Source organism: Anser cygnoides, chromosome 23 (assembly GCF_040182565.1).
Source record: "Anser cygnoides isolate HZ-2024a breed goose chromosome 23, Taihu_goose_T2T_genome, whole genome shotgun sequence".
NCBI classification, from domain to species: Eukaryota; Metazoa; Chordata; class Aves; order Anseriformes; family Anatidae; genus Anser; species Anser cygnoides.
Genome location: NC_089895.1, coordinates 772247 through 788482, shown reverse-complemented (window position 1 = coordinate 788482; position 16236 = coordinate 772247). Strand labels below are relative to the sequence as shown.

The 16236-nt window shown below is 52.2% G+C and overlaps 1 protein-coding gene across 4 annotated transcripts in view; it reads right to left on the bottom strand.

Moving 5' to 3' along the window:
• PLEKHM2 (pleckstrin homology and RUN domain containing M2) overlaps positions 1–16236 on the bottom strand; it is a 30972-nt gene that overhangs the window by 8024 nt on the left and 6712 nt on the right. The window contains exons 2-9 of one of the 4 annotated variants that reach the window (XM_048048678.2): positions 8829–8935; positions 8530–8639; positions 7524–7623; positions 6937–7024; positions 6335–6521; positions 4428–4556; positions 3977–4036; positions 507–741 (exon numbers count right to left, since the gene is read on the bottom strand). In XM_048048678.2, the coding sequence (XP_047904635.2) occupies positions 507–741; positions 3977–4036; positions 4428–4556; positions 6335–6521; positions 6937–7024; positions 7524–7623; positions 8530–8639; positions 8829–8935 (1016 nt within the window). The remainder of the gene's footprint in view (positions 1–506; positions 742–3976; positions 4037–4427; positions 4557–6334; positions 6522–6936; positions 7025–7523; positions 7624–8529; positions 8640–8828; positions 8936–16236) is intronic. The other 3 variants (XM_066981973.1, XM_066981974.1, XM_066981975.1) reach the window with 3 other exon arrangements.

Sequence of the window (16236 nt, the reverse complement as noted above, 5' to 3'; positions counted from 1 at the left end):
GCCTTGTACTCATTGTCTGGGTTTAAGGGCTCTGAGGGACCCCTAAGGCTCTCCTCCGCAAGGAGTCAAACACAGGCCAACAGGTCTGTGGACACATCTCCCTCAACAGGTTTAGCCACAGCTTATTGACAAACAAGAGGAAGGAAGGAAGATCCAAGACCCAGAGTTACTGCAAACCTGCCACCCACTGGAGAAAGCTTACAACAAAAGCCCGCAGAGTCCTTTCAGCTCTCTAATACAGACTGTTGGGCAAAGGTGTTTATGCTGAGGCAGTCTGCAGCTCTACGGCCCCAAGGAACCAGGTCTGTTAACACTTACAGAGGACCACCTGGCATCTAGAATTAAAAAACAAAACAAAACAAAAAAACCCACACTGCCTCCTGATTTTATGAAAGCTGCACAACAGATACTGCCTCTGCTGGGCTAGAAGGGGTGACACATCACCAGTCCCTAGTGACAGATGACACTGGAAGGTGTGTTTCTAGGCCAGGCAGCTCTGTCCCCACCTGATGACCTCCAGCTCTGTGCAGCTCTCGGACTGGTCTGTTCCTTCAGGGGTAGCTTCTGCCTTCTCCTGGGAAGCCGTGTGCACTGGGGTGGTCTCAGTGGAGGACAGCGTGTCGGCTTTCTCCTCGTTGAAGGGGTTATAGCGCTGCGTTGGGCTTTTCACGGAGGCCTTGCTGCCATTTGCCTCTGAGGCAGTAGAGCGTGGGCAGCTGAGCGTGTCTGTGAGGTCTCCATCTGCAAAGACAAAAAGGGAAAAGTAGGATTAGCATCAGCCTGGGCACCCTGTAAGAGCTGGATCACACGACATAAAGCAAAGCTGCGTGCTGGGGTCTCATGGCACCAAGTAGTCTCCCCGCTGCTCCCAGAGGCACCATCCCCAGCACCAGCAGAGCACCGCTGGCCCTGCTTAGCACTTCAGAGATTGCTGCAGACAGCAGGCTCCTTGCGAGGCAGGACAGAGGCCAGGGTACAACCCAACATCGCTCTGTGTTTTATAGCCGCTGCAATTTAGAAAATGCTTGGAAATAACAGCTCGGTCACTCAGGAGCCTGCACCTGGATCAGGAATTAGAGTAAGTATCCCCAGGAAAGAACCAATGGGTCTTGGGGCCATGGCACTCCTTTGCAAGATGACAGCAGCTAAAGTGCCCAGGGGAAGTTAGGTGGAAATAACTGCACCTACCGTGGTATTGGGCTTGTGTGGTCAAGCTGCCATGACTCCTTAGCTCTGCTAACAAGCACGGGGAGCAATGTTCCCATCCCAATGGTCACGGGCACCTCCACCTTGAGTGGAGGCATGGAGATCAGCAGCACGTTACACCAAATTGCTGCACAGGTACTGTCAGAAACCCCCCCTTGTTCATCAGAAGTTCCCCAGGGCTGGGATAGCAGGCTCGGCCTGGCAGACAGGGTTCCCCACAGTGCTCAGCACCGCCTTCTTCCCTGCAACTGGGTCCCAGGAAGATGCTTGCTCAGCTGTAAGGGCAGACACGGAGCCAGCCCGTGAAGCAATGGTCCCTACGGCACGCCTGACGGAGCTGGCTGCTTTCCTCTGCTTGCACGACACGGGGACTGGAGCACGGAGAAGGGAACACAGCATTCCCAAGGACAGCAGGCTGCACAGACAGGTTGTAGCACAACCAGCCTGGCCCATGTTAGTCTTCAGAAGTAAAAGACGCAGCAGAGAAGGGCTACAGCAGTCATGCTCAGCATTATCATCCACAAAGTCAGGTTAGATGAAGGTGACCATGCCCTTTTCCTCCCCGACACTGTTCACTCCCTAAAACAACTAGAAACCTCATGGTAGGCAGGGAAACCCCTTCTGAATGAAAACCCCAGGAGACTGATTCAGGGGGTGTAGGTTCTGAGTTAGGAAATGAAGCCTCTAGTAAAAATAAGATCTAATAAAAGCAGTTTTGGGAGGGCCAATATCAAAATGCTGCTTTGTTCCTGCTGAAATGCCTGCCCTGCAGTACGGAGTGTGTAAACCGTATAAAAGGAAGCAAACGAGGTCGATTTTTTAATGACCACATTGAAAGAGAGGGAAAAATAAAAAACATTAAGAAGCTTTCAGCCCCTTCATCTTCTAGCCTGTAAGAACGGCACTTTGCCTAAACATTGTTGGTTCTGTTAAGACAAAAGAAAAAAAAAAAAAAGAAAAACGAAAATCTTTGTCCAAAAGACAGTTTTGCTCCAAATGCATCTGCTGAAAACAGGGAATGGGTCAAACTTTCTCAACCCCCTGCTCTGTGTATAAATGGCAAGGAGCGCAGCAGGAAGCTCACCTCGGGGGTTAAGATGCCAAGTTAGCTGTGGCTGAGGTCTGCTTGGCCTCAACAGCCCTGAGCCTGGAGCAGTGGCAGATTGCACTGGCACCACTTTGCAACCAGGACCCGCGTACAGAACTGCATGCACCTCCAAAAGCTAGAGGGATGTGTCCAATGTCCCCTGGGGGCTCCCGGCCCGCACACAGCACCCACAGTTAGGTCGCTTATTGGGTATTGCGTTTGGAAACATGGTTTGTCCCCTTTAGATGTATGCTCAGGTGTCAGGGACACATTGGACCAGCAATGACCACTGTGACCTGCCCAGGTGCTCAGAGACAACCCAAGCCCACTTCTGCCACTCAAGACTCTGCTTGAACAGAGAAACTGGATTTGGAGGAGCTCACCAGTCCTTGTCCCTGCTGCAGGGAGGAGAAGCTGAAGGCAACGTGCCCAGGTGCTTCATCCCAGACAGACTGGGAGAGCTGTGGTGGAGGAGAAATCAGATCGCCCCAAGCTTTGGGGTCATCAGCTGTGATCACAGCACAGAAAGTACAGCTGGCTGCTCACGCTGTGCCACAGTGACAAAAGTGAGCATCTCTATACGTGGGGTAAGAAAGAAGGTGAGAGGGAGCGTGTTAGAGCCCAAGAGCCATCCACATGGAATTCAGGCAGAGTATTCCCAAATATTCAGGTAGCACTGGCCAAAGTAATTCTGGCTGCAGCTTTTAGTTACAAAGGACGGAGTGTGAGTGTATTTCCTCCAGGGGTAAAGCGGAGAGATTTCCTACTCCTGTGAAGCATAAAGGATACACAGGGGGTCTGTGGACTGCATGTGGAGCAAGGCGAACAAACTCCTCTAAAATGGGCGTATGGTCTTGACCATGAAGGCCATAAATAGCTGACAAATTGGCTTAAAAAGTATTAAAAAAGGAGAAAAAAAAAAAGAAAAAAAAAAGTAGTGACCCAAACTGAGCCCAGCCATGTAATGCGTGTTATGGCTTCAAGAGAGATGTTGTGACACAGGGCATAGGTCCAAGGAAAACAAAACCTCCCAGATTAGTCTCCACACAAGACCCAAAAATAAAGCAGACAGGATTAGTTTTTATCTGTTTTCCAGGACATTCAGGAAATCAACGAACGTCGATCAGTTTTTCAACGAGCATCTTGTGTGCTTTACCCCAAAGAGACAATCTGGTGTCAGATCAGCTGGCACTGTCACACATTTTAGATGGCCGCTGATCTCTGCATGCCAGCTTCACAGCAGGGGCGATTTTGCAACTTTGCTTTTGTAATGTGGTGTAAGGCTCCTCTACCAACACAGGCCATAACGCACCGAGCAGCCAGAGCACTACACTTGAAACTTCAGCCTCACGTCTGCTGCGCAGAGAGCAAGGGCAAAAGAGATCTAGAAGACACAGAGGCGTAGTCAGAGGCAGGAAAACACCCCTCTGCTCCAGGACATACGGCCAGGTGAACGTGTCTGGATACCTGAGGAGCTGGGGAAAGCTCTGCACGTGGTCTCACAGGAGATGAAACAGAACTGCTCCCCTTGAAGGATCTTTTCTACTACTTTCTGCTGCTACTGAATTCCACCGAGATGTGGTGTGTTTGTTAAAGAAGTGAAGAGGGGAGCATGCAGCAAGCTTCAGGTGGCAGCAATGCAGAGAGAAAAACAAAATGTTTTAACACATGAGTATGTCCCACCTTCCCAGTCTCTGCTGGGCATGGACTGCATTGCTGGAAAGACATCTCCAAAATCATAATCTACAAAAACGAGGGATAAAACTCAGGATTAGAAATACAAGTAGTGGGGAGGGAGGGGGACAGGGGAGAGTGTAAAAGGGATTTGGGGAGGGAGATGGGAAGGGAGAGAAACAAAAAAAAATCTTCCACTGGTATCTGAAACGCATGAGAACATAGTTGGGGAACACAAATGCAAATGGAAACCAGCTGCACTAGCAGTTGTTACTGCTGGATGTTTACATTGCAGGAGCTAGGATGCGACCAGCAAAGGATGAAGGCCCCAGTAGGAGAGCTGCTGGAAAGCTAAAACAAAGAAACGGTGGGTGTCACAGGGCTTGTGTTCTTAGCCAGGGATCCCCTTTGGGAAGCAATTTAAGTGCTCTGTGCCTCAGTTTCCCCACTTCACACTTACCTCCCACAGATACCGTGATGTTTGACTCATTAATGTTTGCAAAGCCAGGGGTCTGATTAAAGGGCAAAGCTTGTCCTCTGATGCTAAATTCCCCAACTCCACCTACATTCCCAGGGAAGTGAGATGCTCCTGTTGAAACGACGAGCAGTGAAATGGTTAATGAAGTTAAACGGGATCAGAACACCACAGAGATGAAAGGGGCTGCTCAAACAGAGACAGGCACTGGACCCCCAACCCACTCCCTACTGGAGGACCAGCAGCACTGCCTTCTCCCTGGGGTTCTCACACATCCACCTCCCTGGTCCCACAATGAGGAACTGCATTTCTACACCAGCACCAAACCCCTCTCCACGTGGGGAAACTGAGGCACAGATCACAGCTACTGCCTGGACACACAGAATGGCTTGTGATGAGGCCAAAGCCAAAACCTAGCTCCAAGATCTCCTGGATCTCTACTCCAAACCCCTCTTGAGCACCAAGCTTCCATTCACCAGCTGGGTTGGGGAGTGTAGTCAAATCTTTTGACACCCCTTGCCCAATCGGTTAGGAGGTGCCTTGGCACCAAGACATGTTCTTGTCAAGGGAGGGACAGGAGTACAAGACAAGGGGTACAGTATGCAGTGAAACATGCATGCTGCTTATTCCCAGCCTCTGGGGACAGAAGAGCTTCTTCCCATGATTTTTACTGCTAGGTTCCTTCTGCTGTCTCCAACTTACCTGGGGTGCTACCAATGGGCTGGTCATGCGTGGCAGGGGATTTGAGGGTTGTTTGGGAAGAGGAAGGACAGCTACACAGGACTGTGATACAAAAAAGTGCTATGCGATACTTCAGAGAAGGGTGCTGGCTTGTGCACCCCGGCAAGCCAAGAGGCCTCGTTGCTTTCTCTCTGAAAGCAAACCCTTTCACACATGCAGCACGTGTGCAGACACCACAGCAAAGCCCAAAGCAGTGCCGTACTTCAAAGCCCTTTGCTAAAATGATGCTAACACCCATCCCGGCATCTTGCTTCCTGGGCTGTTCCTCCTCAGTGTCTTTAGGGACTGCAGTCCTTGCACATAAAAGGCAACTGGCAGACCCTTGTCTCAGAGGGAACCTGACTGTAGGTGGACACAGTCCTGAATTCACTGCACCCCATCTATTCCAGAATCTCCTGATCCTGCTTTCCTCAAACTGGCATCAAAAAAGGAACCAGGTCAACGTACTCTGGATTAGGAACAACAGTAGCTGAAATGTTCCTTTGTGAACATGTTTCATGTAGCATAAGAGCTGCCTGTTCCAGCCTGAAGTGGGCTGAGGAGGTAGGCACAAGGCACATGTTTTCTCAGTTCATCAGGAACAACACCCAACATGGCCAAGCCCTCTGTGATACATATAAGGGTGTGAGCATCACAACTTATCAGCCTGCTCAAGGTAAGATAGCTAAAGAGAAAAAAACAGCACCGCTGAGACCACTGGCTGCTTTTCCCTCAGACATGGAGAGAAGACTTTGGAAACTACTCCCTACATCCTCCAAATTATTTGTGTCTCTCAACTGCAAAATAAGCAGTTAGAAAAGGTCCTCTGCAGCCCTGCGTACCTACCCTGAACTGTTCATGTTCAGAAATGGGCACAGTTTTCACCCTGTGGGGAAGTTTGCCCCTCCCAGCTGGACGCAAAGTGGCTGTCTGCAGCTTAAATCCCAGCACAGCACCGCCCCCTCATTTCCACTGGCTGTACCTCCTAATGCAAGATGGGAGAGGCTCACAGCCTGACTTCTGGGGATCTTTGGTCTCTTCCAGCCCATCATTTGCTACATCATTTGGTAGCTTGTCTGCTCCAGCAGCTCAGCTGATGGCAGTGTGGGAACACACAGCCCTGACAAAAACAGGAGGCCAGTGCCTCGCCTCTGCTCTCCCAGACCACTTACCTTCACTGGAGGGAGCGATGGCGCTGTCGTCCCATTCCAGGTTGGTGGAGGTGACAGAGTTGAAGGAGTTGAGAGACAGGCTGTCGGAGCCGTGCACGGAGCTGGGCAGGCGGTCCTCGAAGTCTAGCAGGTACTGAGGCTTGTAGTAATCTGGCATGTACGGGGCCAGATCCAGGTAAGGAGCGTCCTGCAGAGAAGAGTGTGGAGTGAGTCAGGATCTGAGTCACCGCACACAGCTAACAACAGCACAGACAAAATGATGGGACTGCCTTGAATGTCCTCTGACTGCCCGTTTCTGCTCCTTTCACAGGAAACCTGACAGTTCCCGCCTCTCTCACTGTGACACCGAGGGTCAGCCAGTAGCCTTGTGTGCACCTCTATTTACCTGGAGGGATGCCAGCACTTGGTACCACACTTGCAAATGTGACTCCCTTTTACCCCTGTCAATCTGGGAACGTCACGTTTTCAACAAGAGGACTGCCAATGAAAAAGTGCCTTGGAGCAGGCAGTGGGATGTGTGACAGCCAGGACCCCCACCCCACACAACACACCCGCTGCCCCAGAGTCACAGCAGGCAGACAGGTAACACGCTGCCCCCTCACCAGATCCAAGTCAAAGCGGATGAACTCCAGCCCAGACACCAGCGTTAAGAACAAGGTCAGGTGATCATGACTGCAAACCAGGGCGTTCCTGCAACACGGATAAAACAGAAGAGCTTTAGAGCTGTGGAAGAGAGAAAAAACAGCTTCTGTTTTCTTAATTTTGGTGACATGTCCCTGAGCTACACTGTAAACAGCCCCAGAGCTGTGGGCCTGCTGCTTGCCTCCTTTCTAAGAGCAATGGCCGAGCTTAAGGCTCTGAGAGCACACAAGCCTCTACTACATGCTGTCCCCAAGCCACTCTACAGCCAGATTTCCAGGTGTCTACTAGAGCTGGGTCGAGAGCTTCTTGGAAGGCATGGAAGAGTATAAAGAATATGCCTGGGATTGGGAATAAAAGCAGTAAATATAAGAGAGCCTGCAAGCATCTCTTCTAGGATAGTGCCTCCACATCTGGGATCCTTGCATTAAGCACACAACACCTCTGCAAATGATCAGACCCTGACCAACTTCTCGCTCCCACACTTCTTGCTTCTGACAAGGAGGGATGCCAACAAGAGCCCCAAAAAAGAATGGGCTGGCATACTCACTTGACGTAGTATTTATGCAGCAGGCTTAGGTTCTCCTGGAACAGTCTCAAATAACTCTCCAATGAGTTTTCGTTGAGGGCTAGGTACAGCCACGCCCGGCCTGTAAACAAAGCGGAAGAGGGATTTAAGTGCAGTGAAGTGCCTGAGAAGCAAAGCAAGCCTGGAAATAATCACAAATCTGTTAAAACACATGAGATTGGTCATTCACATTCATATCATTTGAGGGGAGCAACTGGCTGTTGGGAAAATCTGTGGGAAGAATGCCAGAGGGAGATGAATGGACAGATTCATGACTTGCAGTAGAAAGAAGAGTAAGAGTGTGCATGGTAGCCAGTAGAGAAGAGGACACAACTACACCCCTACAGCGTGATGGGGCCCCACTGGCAGTTCCAGGAGGATCACCAGCCAGGAGAGACGGAGGGAGAATCGCTCTAAATCAGCACAGGTCCAATTTGAGGTATTACACAAAGGCTGGTGCAGAGAGGTGATGGCGGAGTCTGTGCTCAGCTCTGCTCTCACCGGTACAGGGCGTGGGAGATGAAGGGTGTTGGGAGAATCAGGCAGAGAGGAGGTCTCTGGGCACCGACCGTCCTGTGGCCTTGATGGTCCCAAACATCTGCTACAGAGATCTTGCAGCAAGGGAGAAGCAGCATCAGGCGAACGACAGCTAGAGTGAGACATTCTGGGGCAAGAGAGGTGATGTCTCCTATCTGCCATAACCCTTTCTTGAGGGCACAGCACAGCAGATTGCTTTGGTTTCATGGCAGCAGAAGCAGTCTGACCTAGAGACAAGGCTGCGATATTTCTAGAGCCATAATGCAGGACAACAGCATTCCCACCTTCTGGGCCTGAGCAAGGTAAGCTGGACTCAGCCCTAAGCTGCCTGCTAGCTCCCCTGGTCCCCAGCCCTTGAGCATGAGCCTCTGCAACCTTCCCAGGCTGCCTGCTGGATGTTCCCAGACTGAAGTTCGCCCTCAGAGGCAGGGCAGTGTCTGCAAACACTCACTGCGTCCCAGGTTGGTGGCCACGTGTTGAAGCACTTCTATCTGTTTGATGGCTTCGCGGCGGGTGAAGTGAACGACCAGCACCCAGTAGCCTGAGGAAAGATCTTGCAGTCTGGAAGAAGAGAAGGGCCCAGAGGAAGGTTAAGTGAGGGCTTTCTTATCCCCAGCCCAATTGCTGCCTAGGTAGCTTCCCCATGCTGAGACAAGCCCCTGCAACATGCTGCGTGCATGTCCACAGGCAAAGCCGAGTGAAAAGCATCTGAGCACGTGCAGGAAACCTAGAGGCAGGCTCAACACTTACCCATAGAGCAGAGCATGGTCCAGATGTTCACAGAGCCGCTGCAGGACCTTGTCATGGTTTCTGATGGCTGGCGTCTCATCTTCACAGGCAGCAAAGTAGCTCTGCAGCTGCAAAGAGGAGAGACAATGGCTGAAACACCCCAACAGAGAAGACAGCTGGAGATGCTGACACTCGCATACAGCATTAAGAAGTTTTTTTCCCCTCTCTCAGCTTGCAGCAACCTTGATGCAGGTTACTTACAGGGTGCACCAGTTGGTTTTAAGAGTACCCTAAGGCAGTAAATTATATGGAGAATTTCACTCACAGAGATCCATGCACATTTCAGGGACATGTCAGCAGCACAGCCACACAAACACCGTCCCCGTTTGCTGAGCTGGCAGGCTGGGCTGCACAGCATCCTCCTTCACAGCTAACGCTACAGCAGTCCAGCAATCACCAAGTGGTTCAGAACAGAAATCAGTCAGGGCTCTGGGCTTTGCTCCTGACTCTGCCACAAGTCCCCTCCTAGGTCTCAGGGTCCTGCCATGGGAAACCCTGGGCTAGGAGAAACCTTGCTTCCAGGTGCAAAAGTTGATCTGAGTCCAGCAGAAGGGGGCGGGGGGGGACAGGTTGCTGCTGTCACATCACCCGTGGGCAGTTCTTACCAAATAAAGTCTGCTTTGTTCTTCTCAGATAATCACAGTGGACCTAAGCGATCCAGCAGCGAGTCTGCAATCGGCAGGATAAAGCTGGCGAGAAGTAACACAGCACCTGCCTGTTTCACCCACTGCTGCACACGTGCTGTGTGCCAAACCTGGGTGACACCCCGTGCAATTCCAGCATCCCGGGAAGAGACCACGGTTTTCTTGTCACAGACAGCTCGAGTAACCGCTGCGATGCTGGGGATCGATGCCAGGCAGCCAAGAGCTGCCCCGGTCCTCCCAGAGCGTCAGGGGCAGGCTGCAAGGGCCTGCCTGGCTGCACGACACCGGGGACGCAGAGGGAGCAGAGGCAGAGCCTGTGCTTGGGCAGTGCAGATGAAGACAGAGGGACAAAGGCAGCCCGATTCACCCCGATCCCTCTGTGTGGCATCACCACTAGGTACTACATCATCTGGTTGCCGCTTTCTCAAAAATCTGGGTGGCTCGACTCATCCCCAATTAACCCACTCACAGTTGCAAGGGGCTGGCAAAGTCAGCTCTGAGGTCCGTGCTGGCCATGCACTCTGCTGACAACAGCCCCAGAGGTTTGACGCAGCAAAAACTACTTCGTTGCTTTTGCAAAATCAGCCACTAGAAATCCCCTTACAGCCATATTCCTTCCCAGCCTTCTCCTGCCCCTAGAGCTTAGAGATCTATTTAGGTCCCTGTCTCAGACACGCCTGCCATTCAGGCAGCGAACGAATGAGTTACTCACCCAGGACGAAGCCTCAGCTGCATAGGCCACATTTATTTGATCTGGTTGGCAATGGTTCAGCTGAGCCATGACAACACATCACCCACACATACCTTATTTTGGCACCTGATACCTCTTTGTCAGGCCTCACCAGTTACACGTTAGATTCAAAGAAATCAAAATATGCACAGAAGAACACATTTAGAGGTGTCCTTTCCAAGTCATGGCTTTCTAGCAAGGAAACTGCGCTGCTCCAACAAGCTGGAAACTTTTCCTTGCTTTTGTAGCACCTGCATCATCTGCTTCCCAGCGCGATTCTCTGGATTCTTGCAGCCAAGGGGTTTTGATGGGGAGCCCATGTGCTCACAATTTTCTCTAGAAATACACAGTACAGAGCCTTCCCACCCTGATCTGAACAAAAGACAGCTTGTGCCTTGTCTGTGAGAGCGCACGAAGCAGCGACCATGACCACATCGACCATCGCTCAGTGGTGATTCAGCCCATCTGCGGTTCCCGCGTCACCGAAGTGAGCCCTGTTCTGCCAGTTACCAGCAACCCCTTAGTACTCCAGCAAGAGCAGGTGAGATACTGCAGGCTCCATATAGAGACAAAAAAAAAAAAAAAGGTTTATGTTCTATAAAACTGGATGGTGTTGTGCTTGTCAAGTCTGACTTGCCCCCCAAAACCAGAAACTGGTTTCTCCTCCTGAATTACTGCTACAGCCAGAGCAGCTCTTTCAGAAAATCATCCAGTCCTGATGTGAAATGTATCAAGGGGATAGCAAACACCCTTACAGCCCCTGGGGAACTGTTCCCAACAGCACTGCTAAAAATATGAATATATCAGGCCAGGAGGGGGGTGAAGCTAGAAGATTAATCTCTGTGGAGGAAGGCAGCTCTTAGGTAAGATGGGAGAGCCAGGCGTGTTCCTGCACGGAGCTGGTCCCAGCCCTGACGTGGGGAAGAACTGCTGAGCTGGAAGAATCACAGCCAAATTCCCTCGTCCGATCGCATAGCACAATCCATCTGTCCCAGTCCCGCCGAGGAGATAAATGCCCTGGGGAACACAAAGCGCGATAATGGTTTGCATGCAGAGCCACCCGTAGGTGCACAGACTTTCACTACACCCAGGCGAGAGCCAGTGCATTCTAGCTCAGCAGTTCTTCAGCTCTTACACATTTTTGGGGAAGAAGCTGTCCCAGAAGCTTTACAGTATTAGTAGGCAGCCCAGGCCCAAGCAGGGAGGAGAAGGCCCTGAAATCCCACTATTCAAGAACTATTTCAGGAGCTATCTGCAATCAGTTTTAAGCAAGTTCCCAGTTCCCACAGCAAGGACACTTGAGGAGGAAACAAAATGTAAATTTAGAGCCATATCCCCCAGGCAATGGGTAAATGGAGCCACAAGGGATCACAAAGGGTTTCACACATAAGCCCCGCTTGATTTCGGGGAACTGGATCCTCCTCCAGCCCCCTGGAGTCAGGGATGTGGCTTTTCTACACTAGTTGGAAAGAAATACAAAATAGAAATACTTTCTTTCATCCCCAGGTTTGTTTTGCAACACATGCTATCAACACGGAGTGCTCACACACTGCATGCTCTCCAAGAGCTGTCTGGAATGGAGAGAGTCGCTAAAACATCCTTTTTTGGGGAAACTGAGGCAGGAAGGAAAGCCCCTGCCTTGTGGGATGTGAGCCAGGAACCGAAGGCAGAAAATCCTGGCTTGTCCCAGCCACGCTGTTGCCTGTGCAGAGGGCTAGGGTACCCTCCGCTGCGGGTCCTCCCGCTGCGCTGCGGCCCCAACGTCTGCCTGGGGTTTTTCTGCAGGCTCTGTGCTCACTTGAGGAAATGCAGCTGTGGGGGACAGCTAGGGGAAAAAAGAATGAAAATAAAAGCAGGCCTTACGTTAGCTTACCACATCAGTGGGGAAAAGCAAGGCGCCCCTCAGGCAGGCGCTGTGCACGCAGCTCGGGGAGGTCATCGCAGAGGGAACTCTGAGCTCTGCCACCAGCTGGAAGAGCTCCCCTTTACAGAGAGACTCCGCGCAGAGAAAGAGATGAGCAAAGAAGCACTTCCTCTTTTTCTTTCCTTCCTTCCCCAAAATAGCCTAGATCTTTGTCACAGTCCTTCCTGCAGCCAGTTCACGGTTTCCAGCTCTCCAGCTCCTACATGGACTGACCAGCTCCCGTCATCAGCAGAGGTTCAGCACACTTCCCCTTTCAAACCGCTGCCGAACCCAGAGGATTGTCTCATCTCTGCATCTCTGAGTGGTGAGAGGCAGCTGGGTACTTCTGGAAAAATAGTTTTCCATTTCTTAGAAAATCTGGTTCTTCCCCCATGAAAGGACCTAAGTTTTTAAGGGATGATTCCACGTCATATTAAGGCTTGGTGCTACCTTTAGCCTCCGTCCTGCCCCAGGAGTCAACGCCACTGGCAGCACTGTTGCAACAACGCTGGTCTTGCTTCATGTATGTTAGGGAACAGGAGAACTCTGCACGGCTTTTCTGGGAAGTCAGAGGCCAAGCACCAACCTGCAGCGCACCCACTGCCGACTTTTGCTCATTGCTCAGAGCAAACCCACCCCAAGCAGCCCACGTCCGCTCCGTGCCATGTCAGGAGGCAGAGGACGAGCTTGTGTGACCGCCTGGTGCGCCGTCACGGGGCGATGGGGCGCTGCGAGCGGGAAGCGGGCACGTGGTGGCTCCTCCCGAGGTGATTTGGGTGCTGTGAGTCATGGCCGTGTCTGAGCTGCTGCTTGTGCCAGCGCAGGGAAGCGCACCGAGGGGCTGCTCCTGCACAGAGCTGTGCCACCGCGTTCTCCAGACAGCATGGCATCAAGGGACAGGGACGTTTCTGCTGTCCCCCCTGAAGAAAACAGGGCCAATGGCTTATAGCCCAAGCAAAGGACACGCACAGGCTGCTAGAGCACAATGAACCCCACAAAGAGATCAGCAGGAGGGAAAAAACACACAGACTGCAATGCAGCTGGTCTGCCCTGCTCCAAGCCCTGCCTGCTCCTCGTAGCACAGGTCCCCTCACCTCCTGACCCTCATATCCTCATCCCTCATCCTCATCCCGGCGCGTTTAGCTCTTCGCTTGGGCACATCTCCAGCCTGCCTCCCGGCCACGCGATGTGCCCGGGCGGCCTTAACCACACAGCCGGGGAGCTGGGTTTTGCACAGGGTGCCCGGAGAGAGCGCTGAGTCCCCGCTGAGCTCCCACGTCTCGGGGAGGCAACAAGATGGAGCAAGCCCTGGGATCTCCGGGGTGGAGCCAGCCCTATGGCGAGGGTGGCGAAAGGCTGTGACTTGCAGGAGCTGATCGGGAGGCGTCTTCTCTTTGGAAAGACACATACAGAGGAGAGGTACGATGAAATAGCGAATGAATTACAAAGCAAACTGAAGAGAAGGAGCAAAATAGCTATTTCACACGTTTGCTCACTGGTTGAGTCTTGACACAGCATCCCTGTCATGCCAGGCCCTGAAGACATCGCATTTCAGAGCGGTGACAGCAGTTCGTGTCACCTGGGCCATTTTATAGCTGGCTCCAGAGGCGGAAGGCAGGGAAGGGCCAGGCTTCCCGCAGAGAAGTGCCAGCTAGTCCTTCCACGGGAAGATGCGCTGTGTGTCTGCTGCCAGCACTCGTTTCCGAGCTGAAGAGCAAAATCTGGTTGCATCATTTCCCAGAGCACCTGGCCTGCCCCAAATCCAGCTAACCTGAAATCTGCAGGAATTCAGACCACAAACATTTCGGGGCAGAGGTGCAGGCCACGGACACGGTCTCCATCCCCCCAGGATGGACGTTCCCAGAACCTGACACCAATTGTGCAGCACAGGGAGGGGTGCTGGGACACTGCCCTGAAAAAACGTCAGAGAAACGAATATTGCAGGGAGCTGGAAGGTACCAGCAGGGTGTGAGGGGCACAGCATGCTGTTGTTAACACTCATCTGTGACCCTGCAGGTTTTCTAAAACGCAGATACATGCGGAGATGCCCTGAGAGATGGCCTGTTTAAACCTACTTACCTACCAAATGAAAAATAAAGCTTTGTACCGTCACAGCAAGCAGCTCTGCTCCAGCACAAACAACCGGCGTTGAAAAATGCCACGCTAGGAACATGCCTGCTTGCTAGCACTGGACAGCACAGCGTGCTCGGAGCTGTACACAATACGCAACGCGCCTCTCCACCTCTGAGGTACCATGCATTTATCTGCTGTGTTTACTTCTCTCCCGCAAATTGCTATAAAACACAAACAAACAATTTGAAAGCAAGCTCTCCCTAATCACTGCGTGGTGGACGGACCTGTTCGGGAAGTGGTGATCAAACTCCAGCTCTTCACATGTGAAGCATCCTCAAAGCAGCTCCCTGACATACCCGGGCAGTGAGAAGGGCTGGAGCCAGGAGCACCAGGAAGGAGACAAGCAGTAAGGTTAAAAAGAATTAACCAAACACAGCAACGCTCCTGCAGAGCATTCATCTCGGGGGGTTCCGGCGAGAAGCTTTCCCCCTCGGCCCCTCTGCACCCCAAAACCAGGCGGGTGCCAGGATGAGTGGCCGAAGCCTCGGGCAGAGGACTCATGCAGCACCCGGTGCCCTGCAAATGCCTCGACTCTCAGCCCGGGGCTATTTATAGACATTCCTGCAGCCAAAATAAGTGCTGTCGGCATCCAGAAGGCATCCCTGCGATCCACCAAGAGCGTCTGTCAGCTTGAGACCACTCCGCAGCCCATCGCGTCCGCTGGTGTTGCAACAGCGTGGAGCAAAACCTGCTGCGGCAAACCGGTTACCGAAGCTCCTCCTGAGCCCAAGTACTCGAGGCTGGCAAATTAAACACACTCGAGAAGAAAGCAGAGCAGAAGGGTGTTTGTCCAAAGGGAAAAGAAAGCTTATTTGAGTGGAGGGGAATAAAGGAAGAGCTCGCGCTGCACCTCGTCCCATTGAGGAGAGGGTGCATTTAATTGCTGTTTATTAATCAAGAGTTGATTGTAAATGGCATGTTTTTTGTAGTAATACGCCACACGCCCCGCTGGCACACACAAGAAAGGATGTTCCTTGCACAGTTTTATAGCCTACTAATTGCATCAGCTCTCCAGGCCCATTTGCAGTGTTCTCGTAGCGCAAGGAGAGATGCCAAAACCCCCACTGGTCAGGCCCTCCCCTCTCCATCCCTTTTGCACTGGTTACCCCAACAAAAGAAGGGATCTTCAGTGTTCATCAGGCTGAGGAATAGCTGTGATGCGCTGGTAGCTGTTTCAAAGAGAATGTTCTTAAAGATGCTGTCACCTCCTGGAACACCACAGGAAGATACTGTGGATGATGCGCAGACCAGCTGGGCTTCAAGGAAACAGCCAGGTCCTTCCTGAGTCCTGACAAGGACTTGCTTCTTGATGCAGGGCTGCAGAACCACCCAGGTAACGCACTCAGCCCCGAGGTCCACGTGGAAGGAGACCCGCAGCACCCAAACCAAGCTATCAGCACTGCCCCTCGAGCCACGTTTCTGGTAACCGCTGTGAGAACAACACCCAGTCACGCCTCGCAGCCTCCGTGTTATGCTGAGGCCACAAAATTGCTCTGGCTTTTGATTATCCTCCTCTTGAGAATGTCACCAGCAAGATCGAAGGAGTCTTCCTTGAGTCCTCATTTCCTGGGATTTCTGGCATTTAGACCAAAACGTCCTTACCTCCTGTGTCTGCAGGTAACCCCCATGCAGGGACCAGCACCGCTCTCCTGAATAAACCGAGTGAGCCGAGCTGCGGCAGCCACACTGGAGCGCATTCTCCAAACCGAATCGTTCTCGTGGTGGTGCTCTGAAATCTCTCCAGCACTCCCACGACCTGCCTGAAATCCAGTCTCCGGACCCGCCTGCACTATTCACGGCTGGCCACAGTCCAGCCGAGCCTTCACCTCCCCTCCACACATCTGGCCTGCAGATACTTCACTAGCAGCTTTCCAGCACCAAGCTCGTTTCCCTTGCTCTGCTTGGCATTTCCCTGGCAAGACAAACACTAAAGAAGAAAAGCAAACAGCCCCATCGGGC